We start from the raw sequence: 15117 nt of genomic DNA, 5'->3' as shown, positions 1-15117 counted from the left end.
TGTAAAAAGAAAAGTGCCTGGATACCATCTCATGTCCCCTCCCCTATTCCAAATGCACACATATGCATGCTGATAGTTACCTTCCCAAGCATGGATCTTATCCCAGTGCACACCAAGTATGACTCCCCTCTTGGCAAAAACCTAATATGACTCCTGTAATTTGCACAATGCCCTGGTAGAGTTCCAGAACAATGGTAAGCACTGAAACTAATCTTCATAAGCTTTCTATACCGTCACCCACTATAGCACTCACCAGGCCCACAGTTCTTCCTCTGCCATGTGAGTGAGGCTCAAAGAGCCAAGTACCTGCTGGCAACCAACAGCCTTTTCTTGGTTCCTAGCCACCCACCCTGAAGCCCTTGTACCTGCATGGTTCTGGACTGAAGTCACCCAAGGAAGGAGACCAATGGCTACCACTAGACAAAAGCAGGAACTGTAGTGTTCCAGCCATGTTTTCTGACTCTTTCCTCCCAGAAGCTCTTCATCTGCCTGTCCTATCTCCAACTTCCCCAAACAGGCTGCTGCTACTGCATTCCTTCATGTGTCAGTCTCTAATGCCGAATAAGGGGCGGGGGTTGGGGAATGGGTGGAGGGGTGGGAGATGGCTATGGCCTCATTTACTTTCTGGGGGCTATTTTCACCCTGCACAGATAGGGACTCTTCAGTTTTGGCAGTAGCAGCATGTTTGTTCTTGTTCAGATGAGTGGGCTGTTTAGTTAAGAGACCCAGCTTGACCCTCCCAAGGGATACATCTCAAGCAGCAATGCTATCTTACTACTGTTCTCACAATGAAAATATCTTGCTAGAGGCCAGCTGGGACACTCAATCCAACCTGACACCCAGTCCAGTCCAGCCTCCAGGGCTCCTGAGCTGCCAAAAGCATCAGCTGCAAGTCCAATTCTCCAGCTGCATAGCAGATAGACCAGGAGTGCCCATGGAAGGCACTCAACACAGAGCCAACCAACCCCAGAGCAGCTAGGGAACGAAGCACTGTCTTGGAAAGCAGATAGATGAAGCAGTAGCTCCTGAGTGCATTTTACCTGAGCTCTGGTAACTCTACTTACAAACAACTTTGTAGATTTAGACCAGAAACTGGCAAGACTCCTTTAGTGTAAGAGTTAAGTGGCTCTCACACTTGGTATAGAACCCTGTGGATGTTCAGGTGGGATGAAAGTAGACTGGGGTTTTCCTGGCCCCACTCAGGCCCCTGGATCTATCAGCTGCTTCCACACAGTCTGCTGAGATAAGGACTTTCTTCAGCAGTTTCAAGGCCCTCCAGTTGTCATTGAAGACCTTGCCACACCTATTCTAAACCCTAAGGACTGTGAAAACTGATTACAGCTCCAGAGCCCTCTAGAAACACATGGAGGCCTACAGATCACAATGTCTACCACTGTAGCATATAGTCTCATTAAATAGATTTGGCAGGGAATGCCTCCACCCCACACCCTCCCTCTCCTGAGTCAGTGCCATTTCTACCCATTATAGCACATGAGGGACAGAGGAAGGGAGTGGCTCAGTAGGAAGAGCACTTGATGCTGAGCCTAAAGAGCTGAGTTCAATTCCCACAACTCACACGGTGGAACAGAACCACTTCTGCAAATCATCTTTCCTCCATATGTGCTGCCACCCCCACTAAAAATATAAATGTTTTAAAAATGCACAGGCAGTGGTGGTGCACGCCTTTAATCCCAGCATTTAGGCGACAGAGGCACACAGAGCTGAGATCAAGGCCAGCCTGGGCTACAGAGGGAATTCCAGGACAGCCAGGACTACACAGAGAAACCCTGTCTCAAAAAATCAGCCAAACAAACAAACAAACAAACAAAAAACACAGAGGAAGGGGTGAATGTCCCTAGTTTATTTACACAGACAACCGTAGGTAATGTCATTCTTCCTCTAGAATCCACATGCTTTTGAAGCTACTTGGCTTCAGGCTTCTTGTCTCCAGCTTCAAGCTTGAGACTCTCAGGGGGCTGACGATAGGCAGGGAAAGCCTCCCAGGGACTGTTCAGGTCAAACTTGCGGAACTCTTGTGCCAACTCCACCGGTTCAGCCACTACCCGCTTCACCTCATCGTCGTAACGTAGCTGCAGGAGCAAAGTCAGAACTAATGACCGAGGAGCCCATTTCACATGACCACTCCTCCAGTCCCCTTCACTCTCCCCTTGACTTCTCTGTTCAGAATTCTTTACAAACTCTGTTACATCTATGCTTACTACCCATGTGGGCACACATTGCAGTAAACTAATGTGTGGGATTTCAAAATGGCCTTTACTTTTCACATGCTGCCAGCATTGTTGATTCCCCTGCCACATTACTTCCTGAGCTCTGAACTATTTGCTCGAAGACTTACTGCTCACCCAACTACATACCTTAAAAGGTGATACCAAGTACTGATCTTAGATTAGGAACAGTCAGTGGCTGAAAAAAGTAAATTTAGGCTGGGTGTGGTGGCATTCTACTTTAGTCCCAGCACTCAGGAGATAAGGAGGAGAATCTCCACCGAGTCCGAGGCCAGCCTTGTCTATATAGCCCTGGCTGTCCTGGAACTATGTAGAGACCCAGTCTCAAGAAAAAAAAAAAAAAAAAAAAAAAAAAAAAAAAGCTGGAGAGATGGTTCAGAGGTTAAGAGCACTGGATGCTCTTCCAGAGGTCCTGAGTTCAATTCCCAGCAACCACATGGTGGCTCACAACCATCCATTATGAGATCTAGTGCCCTCTTCTGGTGTGCAGATATACATGGAAACAGAATGTTGTATACATAATAAATAAAATCATTTAAAATTTAAAAAAAAAAAGGGGGGGCAGGAAGTGGTGATGAAAGCCTTTAATCCCAGCACTTGGGAGGCAAAGACAGGTGGATCTCTGTGAGTTTAAGGCCATCTTGGTCTACATAGTGAGTTCCAGGCCAGCCAGGACTACAGAGAGAAACCCTGTCTCGAGAAACCAAAAATAAACAAACAAAAACATCAGACCATGGAGTACTTTGCAGAAGTGGGGTTGCCTGGGCATGAGCCCCAGCACTGCAGGCAGTGGCAGGTGGGACTCTTGAGTTTAAGGCCAGCCTGGTCTACAGAGCAAGTTCCAGACCCTGTCCAAAAACAAAAACAAAAAAAAGCAAAGAACAAGCAGGGCTGGAATGTCATGCATCTCAGTATTTAAGTTACCTCACTACAAAATTCACGTGTGTGCTAATAACCTGGCAGGCCACTGAAATTATGACTCCTCCTCAGCAGCCATTCGTTCTCTTTGCATGTGCACAATGTATACACATGTTCATGTGAGCATGTGCATATGTGTAGATCAAAAGTCAACACCAAGTATCTTCCTTGGTCATTTTCCACATTATTTATTTAACGTGCATGATTCATGTCTGTACAATGTGTGCATATATGTGCTGCTGCTTGCTGCTATGTACAGGCTCAGTCCATGAACTTCCTGGGATTTTCCTGTCTCCACTGCCCATCTCTCTGCAGGAGCACTGGGATTACATAGGTGGGTTACTATGTACCACTTTACCTAGATTCTGATGATTAAAACTCAGGTCTCCAAGTGCATGACCCACTGAGCCATCATCTCCTTGGCCCTCTACTTTTTTTTTTTCAAGACAGGGTTTCTCTGTGGCTTTGGAGGCTGTCCTGGAACTGGCTCTTGTAGACCAGGCTGGTCTCGAGCTCACAGAGATCCGCCTGCCTCTGCATATTTAAGTTCTTATTGTTTCTATTAGACAGACATGAAAACTGTCTTATGGCAAAATCAAATAACTTACCCCACATTAAAATAAACTTAGAACCACAGTCCAAGCTCTTAAACTACCATAATCTACAGCTCATACTCCCATCATGCCCATGACTTCTGAGGCTCCATGACTGCTACTCCAGTTTTAAGGTTTCTACCTCAACATAGCCAGAGAGGGGAAAGTCTTTCCGGAAAGGATGTCCCTCGAAGCCATAGTCTGTCAGGATCCTTCTTAGATCAGGGTGGTTAACAAAGAAAACTCCAAACATGTCCCAGACCTAGAAAAGAACAGCTCTCAGGCAACCTGTCCATCAGGGCCAACAGCAGAGGAGTTGCACCACACCACACCTCATGGTTACAAACTGTGCTGTGCTTCTGGCCCAGAGGCAGGGCTCACTGTATCCAGCAGCTCACCTCCCTCTCATACCAGTTGGCCGCCTTGTGCACAGAGACCACAGACTCAATGGGTGTCAGCTCATCTGCATAGGTCTTCACACGGATCCGAGAGTTGAAGCGCAGGGACAGCAGGTTGTAGACAATCTAGGGAGAGAAGAAGCTGGAAGTAGCTGTGGGATGTGGTCTGGATGACAGCATCGGTTTTTTTGTTTGTTTTGGTTTTTCAAAACAGGGTTTCTCTGTGTAGCTCTGGTTTTCCTAGAACTCACTCTGTAGACCAGGCTGGTCTCGAACTCACAGAGATCTGCCTGCCTCTGCCTCCCGAGTGCTGGGATTAAAGGCGTGTGCCACCACCAACCCCCGGCAGGATGTTTTAATTTCCTATGTCCAAGTTTGCTTAGTTGTTGCTGCTGCTTGTTTTTTATCAAAGTTAGATTTGTTTCTATGAACTGTGTTTGCTTAGCTGTTGTTGCTACTTGTTTTCATCATCACGGCTAGATTTGTTTATATGTATTGTCTTTTGCTCGCATCTGTGCAACATGTGTGTGCAGGACCAGCAGAGGTCAGGAGTGTCAGGTTCCCTGGAGTTGGAGTTACAGGGGACTGTGAGCTGCCATGTGGGTGCTGGGAACCAAACCCCGGTCCTCTGCAAGAGCAGACAGTGCTCTAACCCCTGGGCTATCTCTCCAGCCCCTTTCATGGTCAAGGTTAAATACTCTTAAGTATAGTGCCTTTTTTTGTTTTTGTTGGTGATAAGATTTAACCCAAGACTTTGTGCATGTTAGGCTTGTGCTCTACCACTGAGCAATACCACCAGCTCCCCAAACTTATTTTCAATTGCTTCTAACAATTCTTTCCTGTGTTCTTTGCTTTGAGGAATTATACCTGCAATGATATGAGCATTCTAAAGTCATCAAGATAAATTCTCCTCTTTTAATTTTACTAGTTAACAGAGAGAAGTCTAAGACCAACCACAAAAGATCCTCTTGAGCCATAAAGTATCAAATCCCCAACTGTGGCTATAGCTCAGTGGTAGAGTGCTTCATTAGCAAGTGTAAGGCTCTAGGTTCAGTGCCCAGTGTACACATGTGAGTATGTGTGTACCTGTGTGCATGTGTGTGTGCACGTGTGCATGTAACATTATTTATATGTATATATTTTTGCGACAGGGTCTGGCTGTTCTGGAACTTGTTATGTATACCAGGCTAGCTTTACACTCACAGGGATCTGCCTGCCTCTACCTCCCAAGGGCTGGGTAAATGTGCCACCACACCCAACATAAACTTAAAAAAAAAAAAGCAGCGTAAAGCATGGTGACTATGTAGCAAGCTGATATATGAAGACAATCTAAACTAAAAAATTCCAGAACATAGTGAAACCCTGTCTCAAAACAACAGAGAACTAAAAGAAAAATAAACAGAAAAAAAAAAACAACAGAAAAATAAAAGGAAGGAAGCCAACAAAAACAGACAAAAATTCTGCTATGTTCTGTGTGACCCAGACTGAAACTGAAACTAAGGAGGCTCTGGTTTCCAAAGTGGCTGTCACTCAGGAAATCATCTCTGTCCTTTCTTCAGTTCCCAAACCTACCTGCCCCTCCCTCATTAGCATCTCATCTCATAGTGCCCTACTTTTCACTGAACTCCCTGTGCAGCTATACATGACCTTGAACTTGTGATCCTCCTGCCCTCGCTCCCCAAGTGCTAGGATCAGAGATAGGTCTACCAGTACACCTAGTTTCATGCAATACTAGGGATCAAATGGGGGTACTGTGAATGCTTGGCAAGTATTCTACCAACTGAGCTATATATCCTGGCCCCAAACCTCCCATTTAACTGACCTCAAAACGGTTCTGCCGAGTTGGGACATCTACTGCTGTCATGTCAGCCAAGGATTTGAATTGTGCATTGGTGTGATCCTTGAGAAAAGTCAGCACGGGGATGACTCCATCAGGATGGATACAGATTTCTAACTCATTAAAGCAGGTCACCTGCAGAGCAGACACAGAAAGGTGGTATGGAGAGAATGTTCCTACTACTGAGGAAGTAGCTAACTTCAGCAGGAGTCACTTGTTTTAAGGCAGTGGTTCCCAACCTTTTTTTTTTTTATTTTGAGATGGTTTCATTGTGTGGCCTTGGCTGTCTTGGAAGGTTTTCAACTTCTTAATGCTGATATACTTTAATACAGCTTCTAATGTTGAGGTGACCCCCTTCCCCCACCATAAAATTATTTTCGTGCTACTTCATCATCACTGTAATATTTGCTACTATTATGAATTGTAATGTAAATATCTGTGTTTTTTGAGGGTGTTGGGTGGACCCCTGGGATTGATATCCACTGGTTGAGAACCACTGGTTTAAGGTGAACAAGTAAGTGATGTGGTGAAGTCTTGACCCAGACCCAAGGACAATGAGTATTACCTGAACTTGTTGGACATACTTGGGTAGGATTTCAGCCACATACTCTCCAAATGCTGAGAGCTGCTTGTGGGTCACATCATTCTTTGGTCTGACAGTGGCTGAAGAGAAAGAAGTATAAAGGGAAAAGGTAGCAACATGCCCTGCCTCAAGTCTCTTGGGTTTAAAAATAGATTATCTCTCAGTATGACTTCCTGAAGAATCTTTTTTTAAAAGAAAGTATTGCCGGGCATTGGTGGTGCAGGCCTTTAGTCCTAGCACTTGGGAGGCAGAGGCAGGCAGATCTCTGTGAGTTCGAGGCCAGCCTGGTTTACAGAGCAAGTTCCAGGACATGCTCCAAAGCCACAGAGAAACCCTGTCTCAAAAAACCAAACCAAACCAAACCAAGTATTTACTTTTATTTTGGTGTTATGCTTGTATAAATGTCTATGCACATGAGTGCCTGATGCTCACAGAGGACAGAAGAATATCAGATCTCCCGAGACTGGAGTTATAAATGGTTGTGAACTGACATGTGGGTGCTGGGAATTGAATCTGGGTCTTCTGGATAAGCAGCCAGTGCTCTTAACTGCTGGGCCACCTCTCCATGCCCTCCCTAAAGAATCTTAAAAGGCACAGGAACAAAGTACTTTCCAGGAGTTAGGAAATGATCAAAACTTAGGAGGAACCACCACTTCTGTTTTGCAGTACACAGAGCCTCCTGTTACTGTAGTTGGGTCTTTGCTTCCTTTCTACAATATTTCACAGTTGCTCCTCATATTTCTTGTACTCATGACAACAAAGCAACAGCATCAGCCCTTCTATCAGACTCAGAGCTTTTAAGGATGGGAACCAGACTTTGGTTTCTCTTTCTTTACTTGGCACTTGATTATACCAAGTAGTCTTTTTTTTTTTTTTTTTTTTTTTTTTTTTTTTTTTTTTGGTTTTTCAAGATAGGGTTTCTCTGTGTAGCTTTCGAGCCTATCCTGGCACTTGATCTGTAGACCCGGCTGGCCTCGAACTCACAGAGATCCGCCTGCCTCTGCCTTCCGAGTGGTGAGATTAACAAGTTCTTTGATTAAGAATTTGTATAAGCCACCACCACCCGGCTTATACAAGTTCTTAATCAAAGAATTTCATGGCTGAAGAACGATGAAACATTATTTCATTGCCCACATACCATTCCCAGTTCCATTGTTATCTATAGGAAGATTGATGTCCAGAAATGGAAGAAAGCCAGGCCTTCAATTTCCCAGCTTGATTCTGTTGACTGACCATAAAATCACATGATCGCTCAATTAATTACTTGAGCACCCACACATCAGGCAAAGAGTTACTAAGTATTTACCGAAGACCTGTTTTGTCGTTCAGTGGACCCGTGACTGAAACATTTAATTATGTAGACTGCTTCATGATCTATAGTACTGTCAATAAAGTACTATGCATCTCATGTGGCTGTTATTAAGTCCAAAGGAAATTATTTACTGTATGGTTTAAAGCCTTACGGTGCCTAATAAGTACTAGATTGGTGTGAGCTGCTATATTTCTGTTCTTCTGGTCTCAAAAGTTTTGTTACCTGCTCTCAAAGAGCTGACAATTTAATCGGAGGGAGGGGGGAATCATGAAAACGAGCAAAGAGCGATCAAGATCAGAAGGGAACAAATATCTAGGGCACAGGAAGTACTCGATTCTACCAGCCAAGTGGAGACCACAGCAATCTCCAAGGACAAGCAGAGATTTGCCAAGAGGGAAGGGCATTCCAGGGCAAGGACAAACATCTGACCGAACAATGAAAAGCTCCTGCTAACGTCGGGGAGAAGAGCGAGGTCCGCACATACTCACGGCGCGTGTCAGCCGCCGCGCTCTCCCTCCTCACCCGTTGCAACAGCGCTGAGGGTCGCCCAGTCCCTGCGCAGAGAGATAAAAGGCCAAAGGCGCGGGTGAGACCAGAGAGGTCTCCGTGTTAGGCGCGCCTCTGCCGCTGCCCTTGCTGTCCCTTGCTCACCCCTGGCTACGGAAGCAGCCCCCACGAGCCCACGCCACCAGACTCTGGCTGCGGCGGCCGCCATGTTCCTTGGGTGCCTGTCGACAAACTACCCGAAGGAGCACACACAGGCCACGGAGCCCCAAGGGCACGGACCGGAAGTGGAAATGTGCAATGAATCTTCTTCCGGGCAGACGCGGGGCGGGAAGCAGAGGTTCCGGATCTGGGCACTGGCATGAAAGGAGGTAACGCAGGTAAGAAAGACCCGAAGGTGGGAAAACCGTGAGGTGTACGTAGCCCTAACTCGGTACAGCGGAGGCCGAAGAGAAGCAGCTGCAAAGAATCGGACGGGTGAGAGAAGGGGAAAGAAAGGGTGGGCGTTCTGGGTTCTAAGTTCCACACCGCTCCCCGGCTCCAGAGCCAAGGCTTTTGATGAGGGAGGGTGGCGGGGAGAGGACGGACGGTTTCCTTGGAGACCGTTTCCTAGGCGACTCTAGGTGGCGCGGTCGGATTGCACAGGTTATGGACTTCCTTGTGCCCCCGGCCGGGGACGGCTGGGCTCTCTTGAGCTTCTTTAGGAGCTCACTGGGGCGAGTGGGTAAGTAGAGAACAGCCGCTCAGAAAAGAGCAAGGGTGGAAGTAATGGATGTCCAGGCCCAGGCCTCGTATCGGTGGGTCTGCACGCTTATGTCCAGGCAAGAAAGGAATCTAGCCACAATAACTGGTTGCCTTGCCTTATTTACTTTCTTCTTCTTTTTTTGGTTTAATTATGCTTCTCCTGAGTCTCACTAGTTATATATCCAAATTATTTGATTAGTAAATCTTTTAAGATCATAGGCTTCCTCCTTCTCCACTTTCACCAGATGACCAAAGTCACAAGTCTTTTGTTACATCATCAGGAATGTCTGCTTTTCCCTCAAGGAAAAACAGCAGAGATAGAACTTTAATTGATCTCATTGGAGGAGAGACCCCACTGCAGGAAAACTTTGGGTGAAGGAATGTCATAGACCATGTTGGCAATGCCAGGGATAAGGCCAGTCTGGACCCATTTTGCTCCTATTTCCCCCTTCTCCCTATCCTGAGTTGGACAGTTGGAGGCATGGACAGTGTCTGTGAATTACTCAAATACTTAGGGTGGTATTGTTTTGCAGATAGGTGGCAGAGAGAGAAGTTGGCTACCATGGAGTCACCAGAGGAGCCTGGAGCATCCATGGATGAAAACTACTTTGTGAACTATACTTTCAAAGACCGATCTCACTCAGGCCGAGTGGCTCAAGGCATTATGAAACTGTGTTTAGAGGAGGAGCTATTTGCTGATGTTACCATCTCAGTGGAAGGCCGAGAGTTTCAGCTCCACCGGCTGGTCCTGTCAGCCCAGAGCTGCTTCTTCCGGTCCATGTTCACTTCTAACCTGAAGGAGGCTCACAACCGGGTGATTGTGCTGCAAGATGTCAGTGAGTCTGTTTTCCAGCTCCTGGTTGATTATATTTACCACGGGACTGTGAAGCTTCGAGCTGAAGAGCTGCAGGAGATTTATGAGGTGTCAGACATGTATCAGCTGACATCGCTCTTTGAGGAATGTTCTCGGTTTCTCGCACGCACAGTACAAGTGGGAAACTGCCTTCAGGTGATGTGGCTTGCAGATAGGCACAGTGATCCTGAGCTCTACACTGCTGCCAAACACTGTGCCAAGACTCACCTGGCCCAGCTGCAGAGCACAGAGGAGTTTCTCCACTTGCCCCACCATCTCCTCACTGACATCATCTCAGGTCGGTTTGTGGAGGGGCTTATCATACCCAACTATGCAAGAGTAATTTTCAGTGGGTATTCTGGCTCAGGAGGACTCGCAAGATTATGTAACTAACTGTTGTTAACTTTATATTATCATTTCTGGTAGAGATTTAGATTGAGGTTGAGAATCAGGGTAGCTGCTGTAAGAGACAGAGTGCCTTACAGAAAAAGCTGAAGAACAAAAAGCTGTATCACTTTTCAACAAAAGGAAGTAAGAGGTGCCTCATGTTTTCATCTGCCCCGTACCTACAGGATTATTTATTTAAACAAATTGATATAGATGATAAGTCAAGCTATCTAAAATAGGAAACATTTGGGTACAATTATTTAGGTAACAGTTCTGCCCTGGCAGGTGAGGTGGGACTGTACTTGAGATGTGTGCTCTGTAGCCTGATAGGTGACTTCTGTAGCATGTGGGAGCAAATTATGCCATCCACTTTTCTTTTAAAAAGCAAGCCAGGGCTAGTGGTGTAACTTGGTCATAGAGCATTTCCCTGGTGTACATGAGACCCTGTGTTTGATCCCAACACTGCAAAATGTTAGTGGTGGAGTAGTTTCAAGTTAACTTCATACGTATGTAATTGGATACATGCATAAACAAATACATATAATAGTGGTCAAATAAAGTGACTCAGGTCTTTGTTTTTTGGTTTTTTTTGAGACAGGGTCTCTTTACATAGCCATGGCTTTCCTTTCACTCACCATGTAGATCATGCTGGCTTTGAACTCACAGAGATATCTGTGCCTCCCAAGTGCAAGGATTTAACGCATTTGCTACTATGCCCAGCTGTGATTCCTCTTGAGAGCCCATTAAGATGGTCATTGATGCCAGGTGGTGGTGGCGGCTGCGGTGGCGCACGCCTTTAGTCCCAGTACTCAGGAGGCAGAGGCAGGTGGATCTCTGTGAGTTCTAGACCATCCTGGTCTACAAGAGCTAGTTTCAGGACAGCCTCCAAAGCCACAGAGAAACCCTGTCTCGAAAAACAAAACAAACAAACAAAAAAGATTGTCATTGATGAAGCTGGACAGAGGGCTCAGCAGTTAAGAGCACTTGTTGTCCTTGCACTTGTTACTCTTACAGAGGACTGTGGTTCAGTTCCCAGAATCCACATGGTGGCTCACAACCGTCAGTACCTCCACTTCTAGGGCATCTGATGCTATCTTCTGATCATGGGTACCAGGCATGCATATGGTACAAAGACATGTGCTGGCAAAACATGTCAAATATTTTTTAATGAAGGGCAGTAGTGGCGCACACTTTTAATCCCAACATTCGGGAGGCAGAGGCAGGCAGATCTATGTGAGTTTGAGGCCAGGATGGTCTACAGAATGAGTGCCAGGAAAAACCAAAACATACAAAAATAATGAGCTGGATAGATGGCTCCATGGTTAAGAGCACTGGTTGCTCTTCTGAAGGACTCAAGTTCAATTCCCAGCACCCATATGGCAGCTTACAACTGTCTCTAACCCTGTTCCAGGGCTTCTGACATCCTCACACAGACATACATGTAGGCAAAACACCAATGCACATAAAAAAAATTACAAAAACAAAACCAAACCCAGTAATATTATTGTTGATCATGCTTTCCCTTTGGCTCTCACAGATGGGGTTCCATGTTCCCAGAACCCAACAGAGGCAATAGAAGCCTGGATCAATTTCAATAAAGAAGAAAGAGAGGCTTTTGCAGAGTCACTCAGGACTAGCTTGAAGGTGAGGTGCCTTTCTTGAGGATTAGGGTACCATAATCTCTGTACACTCCATCCTTTCTCTTTCTTCTTTTTGGCAGCAGGTAATGTGTGTCTCTTGGTGTATGTGTGGGGGTCAGAGGACAACTTGCAGGAGTCAGGTTTCTCCTTCCACCATGTGGGCTTCAAGGATCAAACTCAGGTCTCATGCTTGTACAGCAAGTGCCCTTGCCCACCTAAGCCATCTCCTAAGCCTCTGACCTCACCTCTTTTGATAACCACGGATTAGTCACCAGCTTGAAGTTAATAAGAACTGGAGAGTCAAATGTGTTTTCTGATCCCAGAAGCCATCAGTCTATGAGCTTTGAAACTCATGGTGTTTTTACTGTCTTCTCTAATGCTAACTTTTGTTTTTTTTGTTTGTTTGTTTTTCAAGGCAGGGTTTCTCAGTAAAACAGCCCTATCTGTTCAAGGCCAGCCTGGTCTCCAGATCGAGTGCCAGGGTAGGCTCCAAAGCTACAAAGAAACCCTGTCTAGAAAACCAAAAAAAAACAAAAAACAAAAAAACCCCAGCCCTATCTGTTCTGGAACTCACTTTGTACACCAGGCTGCTGGACTCTAACTCACAAAGATCCACCTGCTTCTGCCTGCCAACTGCTAGGATTAAAGGTGTGCGCCACCAACTGCCTGGTTGATGCTATCTTCAAGAACTGCTTTCTTCATTGAGTTAACCATTCTAGCTAGATGCTATGGCTCCACACATGGGGAGGTGGATGTGAAGGCAGGAGGATCAGCTTCAGCTACATAGTTGGTTCAAGACCAGCATAGCCAGTATAAGACCCTGTCAGTGGTGGCACAGCCTTTAATCCCAGCACTTGGGAGGCAGGGGCAGGCAGATCTCTCAGTTCAAGGCCAGCCTGGTCTACAGAGCTAGTTCCAGGACAGCCAAGGATAAGCAAAGAAACCCAGTCTGGGGGCGGGGGGGGGGGGGGGGGGGGAGTTAATAGTAACAACAAAAAAGCAGGGGATGACCTGGGATATAATTCAGTTTCTAGGATGCTTGCCTTGTATCATAAAGCACTGGGTTTAATTCCCAATACTGAAAAACAAAAAGCAGTAAGAGCAGATGTGGTACACACCTGTGATCCCCCTTGAAGGCTGAAACAGGAGAATCCTAAGTATGAACAGTTTGTGCTACATAGCGAGATCTTGTTTGAGTAAATATGTAAATAAACTGAATGAACAAAACTGATGAACAAAAGATTCTCTGCCCCTGCATAAAATACTTAGAAGAAAGTAATTAGAAAAAGTCAGGGTGATCATACTAACTGGAGGGGAGGAGGTTGGAGCAAGATGTGTGAGGCCAGACCATTAAGGATACCTGTCTTAGCAATCTTCACATGAGCTGATGTCAGAATTTCAATTTTGCCAACAGGAAATTGGGGAGAATGTGCACATTTACCTTATCGGTAAAGAGTCATCTCGTACCCACTCACTGGCTGTGTCCTTGCACTGTGCAGAAGATGACTCCATCAGTGTAAGTGGCCAAAACAGCTTGTGCCACCAAATTACTGCAGCCTGCAAGCATGGTGGAGACTTGTATGTAGTGGGAGGGTCCATCCCACGGCGTATGTGGAAATGCAACAATGCCACCGTTGACTGGGAATGGTGTGCACCTTTGCCCCGGGACCGCCTCCAACATACCCTGGTATCTGTGCCTGGGAAAGATGCCATATATTCCCTGGGTGGCAAAACACTGCAGGATACCCTCTCCAATGCAGTCATCTACTATCGGGTAGGTGATAATGTGTGGACAGAGACAACTCAGTTAGAGGTGGCTGTATCTGGGGCTGCTGGTGCCAACCTCAATGGAATCATCTACTTACTTGGGGGCGAGGAGAATGATCTAGACTTCTTTACCAAACCTTCCCGACTTATCCAGTGCTTTGACACAGAGACTGACAAGTGCCACGTGAAGCCCTATGTACTGCCCTTTGCAGGCCGCATGCATGCAGCTGTACATAAAGATCTGGTGTTCATTGTAGCTGAGGGGGACTCTCTGGTGTGCTATAATCCCCTTCTAGACAGCTTCACCCGGCTTTGTCTTCCCGAGGCCTGGAGCTCTGCCCCATCCCTCTGGAAGATTGCTAGCTGTAATGGAAGTATCTACGTCTTCAGGGATCGATATAAGAAGGGAGATGCCAATACCTATAAACTTGACCCTGCTACTTCAGCTGTAACTGTCACAAGAGGCATTAAGGTGCTGCTTACCAATTTGCAGTTTGTGTTGGCCTAAGACAATGATGGGAGGAACAGCTGACTCCTTTGCCCTCCCCTTTTCTGTGCATCCCCAGTCAAACCTGAAATTCCCTGATTCAGAGTAATGTGTTAGTTTGGGTATACATGAGGAAGGTGGTGCCTCAGCCCATCCCCAGGCTCGTGGGGTACTCTGGTTAGGGCTTTTCACACTACTGCTGCTCAGGTGGTTGCTTAGACTCTGCCATTATCCCCGTGACCCCGTGCCTCACTTCAGACTGCTTAGAGCCAGCCTCTTCTCAGACTTTGGCACAGCCTCCCCTTACCAGATCAGTGTTAATAGAAGTATCTTGGTTCCCATGCAGAAAGAGGCCCATTCATTTTTGTCTATAGCCAGCAAAGTGGCTAGTTGTCACTTTTCCACAAAGAATTAAGTATTAAGAGTTTTCCTTCGGGATTTAGAGGGGACAGTTAAACTAAGTTAAAAATGTACTTCACCAGCAAGAATCAACTCTAGAATTCAGGATGCTCCTCCTAATGTTTTCCCATCTATCTGTCAGGAAAAGAAACTTTGGTTTGATTTTTGGCTTATATGGATAGATAAGCCAGAAAGTAGAAACAATTATTTCTGATTAATAACAGAAACTTTTCCAAACTCAAATATATACAATCTCTGGTCCTTTAAAAGCTCTAAACTAAATCAAGAGTTAGGAACTGTTCATAAAAATAAAAGTTTTTGAAGTGATATGTGTCTGTGTTGACTCCTGAGAGGGTGACTTCTGAAGGGGAACTAATTATAGACATTCCTGAGTCAGCAATCCTGTCTGCACCCCATATACATCCTTTTACATTCTGATCACTGCTCCA

At 45.9% G+C, this 15117-nt stretch overlaps 2 protein-coding genes across 4 annotated transcripts; one reads left to right on the top strand and one right to left on the bottom strand.

The window, feature by feature from the left end:
- Positions 1 to 1839: 1839 nt before the first annotated feature.
- Ndufs3 (NADH:ubiquinone oxidoreductase core subunit S3) lies at positions 1840 to 8679 on the bottom strand. The gene is made up of 7 exons (XM_027422604.2): positions 8539 to 8679; positions 8376 to 8441; positions 6558 to 6655; positions 5978 to 6127; positions 4156 to 4281; positions 3900 to 4019; positions 1840 to 2090 (listed from the first exon to the last, which is right to left on the bottom strand). Exons 1-7 carry the CDS (start codon positions 8600 to 8602, stop codon positions 1923 to 1925), a joined length of 792 nt encoding a protein of 263 aa, XP_027278405.1. The 5' UTR covers positions 8603 to 8679; the 3' UTR covers positions 1840 to 1922.
- On the top strand, positions 8636 to 14995 carry Kbtbd4 (kelch repeat and BTB domain containing 4). Of its 3 annotated transcripts, none has more exons than XM_027422600.2 (4): positions 8636 to 8771; positions 9669 to 10286; positions 11913 to 12019; positions 13430 to 14995. In XM_027422600.2, the coding sequence occupies exons 1-4, from the start codon at positions 8753 to 8755 to the stop codon at positions 14288 to 14290; spliced, it is 1605 nt and encodes a 534-aa protein (XP_027278401.1). In that variant the 5' UTR covers positions 8636 to 8752; the 3' UTR covers positions 14291 to 14995. The 3 variants fall into 3 exon arrangements, with proteins under 3 accessions (XP_027278401.1, XP_027278402.1, XP_027278400.1); XM_027422601.2 differs by having other exon boundaries at positions 8729 to 8868; XM_027422599.2 differs by lacking the exon at positions 8636 to 8771 and adding an exon at positions 8991 to 9115.
- Positions 14996 to 15117: the final 122 nt, after the last annotated feature.

Source organism: Cricetulus griseus, chromosome 6, assembly GCF_003668045.3.
Source record: "Cricetulus griseus strain 17A/GY chromosome 6, alternate assembly CriGri-PICRH-1.0, whole genome shotgun sequence".
NCBI classification, from domain to species: Eukaryota; Metazoa; Chordata; class Mammalia; order Rodentia; family Cricetidae; genus Cricetulus; species Cricetulus griseus.
The sequence above is the reverse complement of the archived record's forward strand: the minus strand, read 5'-3'. Positions and strand labels throughout refer to the sequence as shown.

What these genes read in the sequence shown, in the direction of transcription:
- Kbtbd4 (XM_027422599.2), top strand. Translation starts at nt 9,040, where the DNA reads ATGGACTTCCTTGTGCCCCCGGCCGGGGACGGCTGGGCTCTCTTGAGC. An exon ending in GAGCTCACTGGGGCGAGTGG is followed by an intron (nt 9,116 to 9,668) that starts GTAAGTAGAGAA and finishes ATTGTTTTGCAG; the next exon opens with ATAGGTGGCAGAGAGAGAAG. An exon ending in CCTCACTGACATCATCTCAG is followed by an intron (nt 10,287 to 11,912) that starts GTCGGTTTGTGG and finishes TGGCTCTCACAG; the next exon opens with ATGGGGTTCCATGTTCCCAG.
- Ndufs3 (XM_027422604.2), bottom strand. Translation starts at nt 8,602, where the DNA reads ATGGCGGCCGCCGCAGCCAGAGTCTGGTGGCGTGGGCTCGTGGGGGCT. An exon ending in CGCGGCGGCTGACACGCGCC is followed by an intron (nt 6,656 to 8,375) that starts GTGAGTATGTGC and finishes CTTTCTCTTCAG; the next exon opens with CCACTGTCAGACCAAAGAAT. An exon ending in CTCGGCAGAACCGTTTTGAG is followed by an intron (nt 4,282 to 5,977) that starts GTCAGTTAAATG and finishes TTCTCTCCCTAG; the next exon opens with ATTGTCTACAACCTGCTGTC.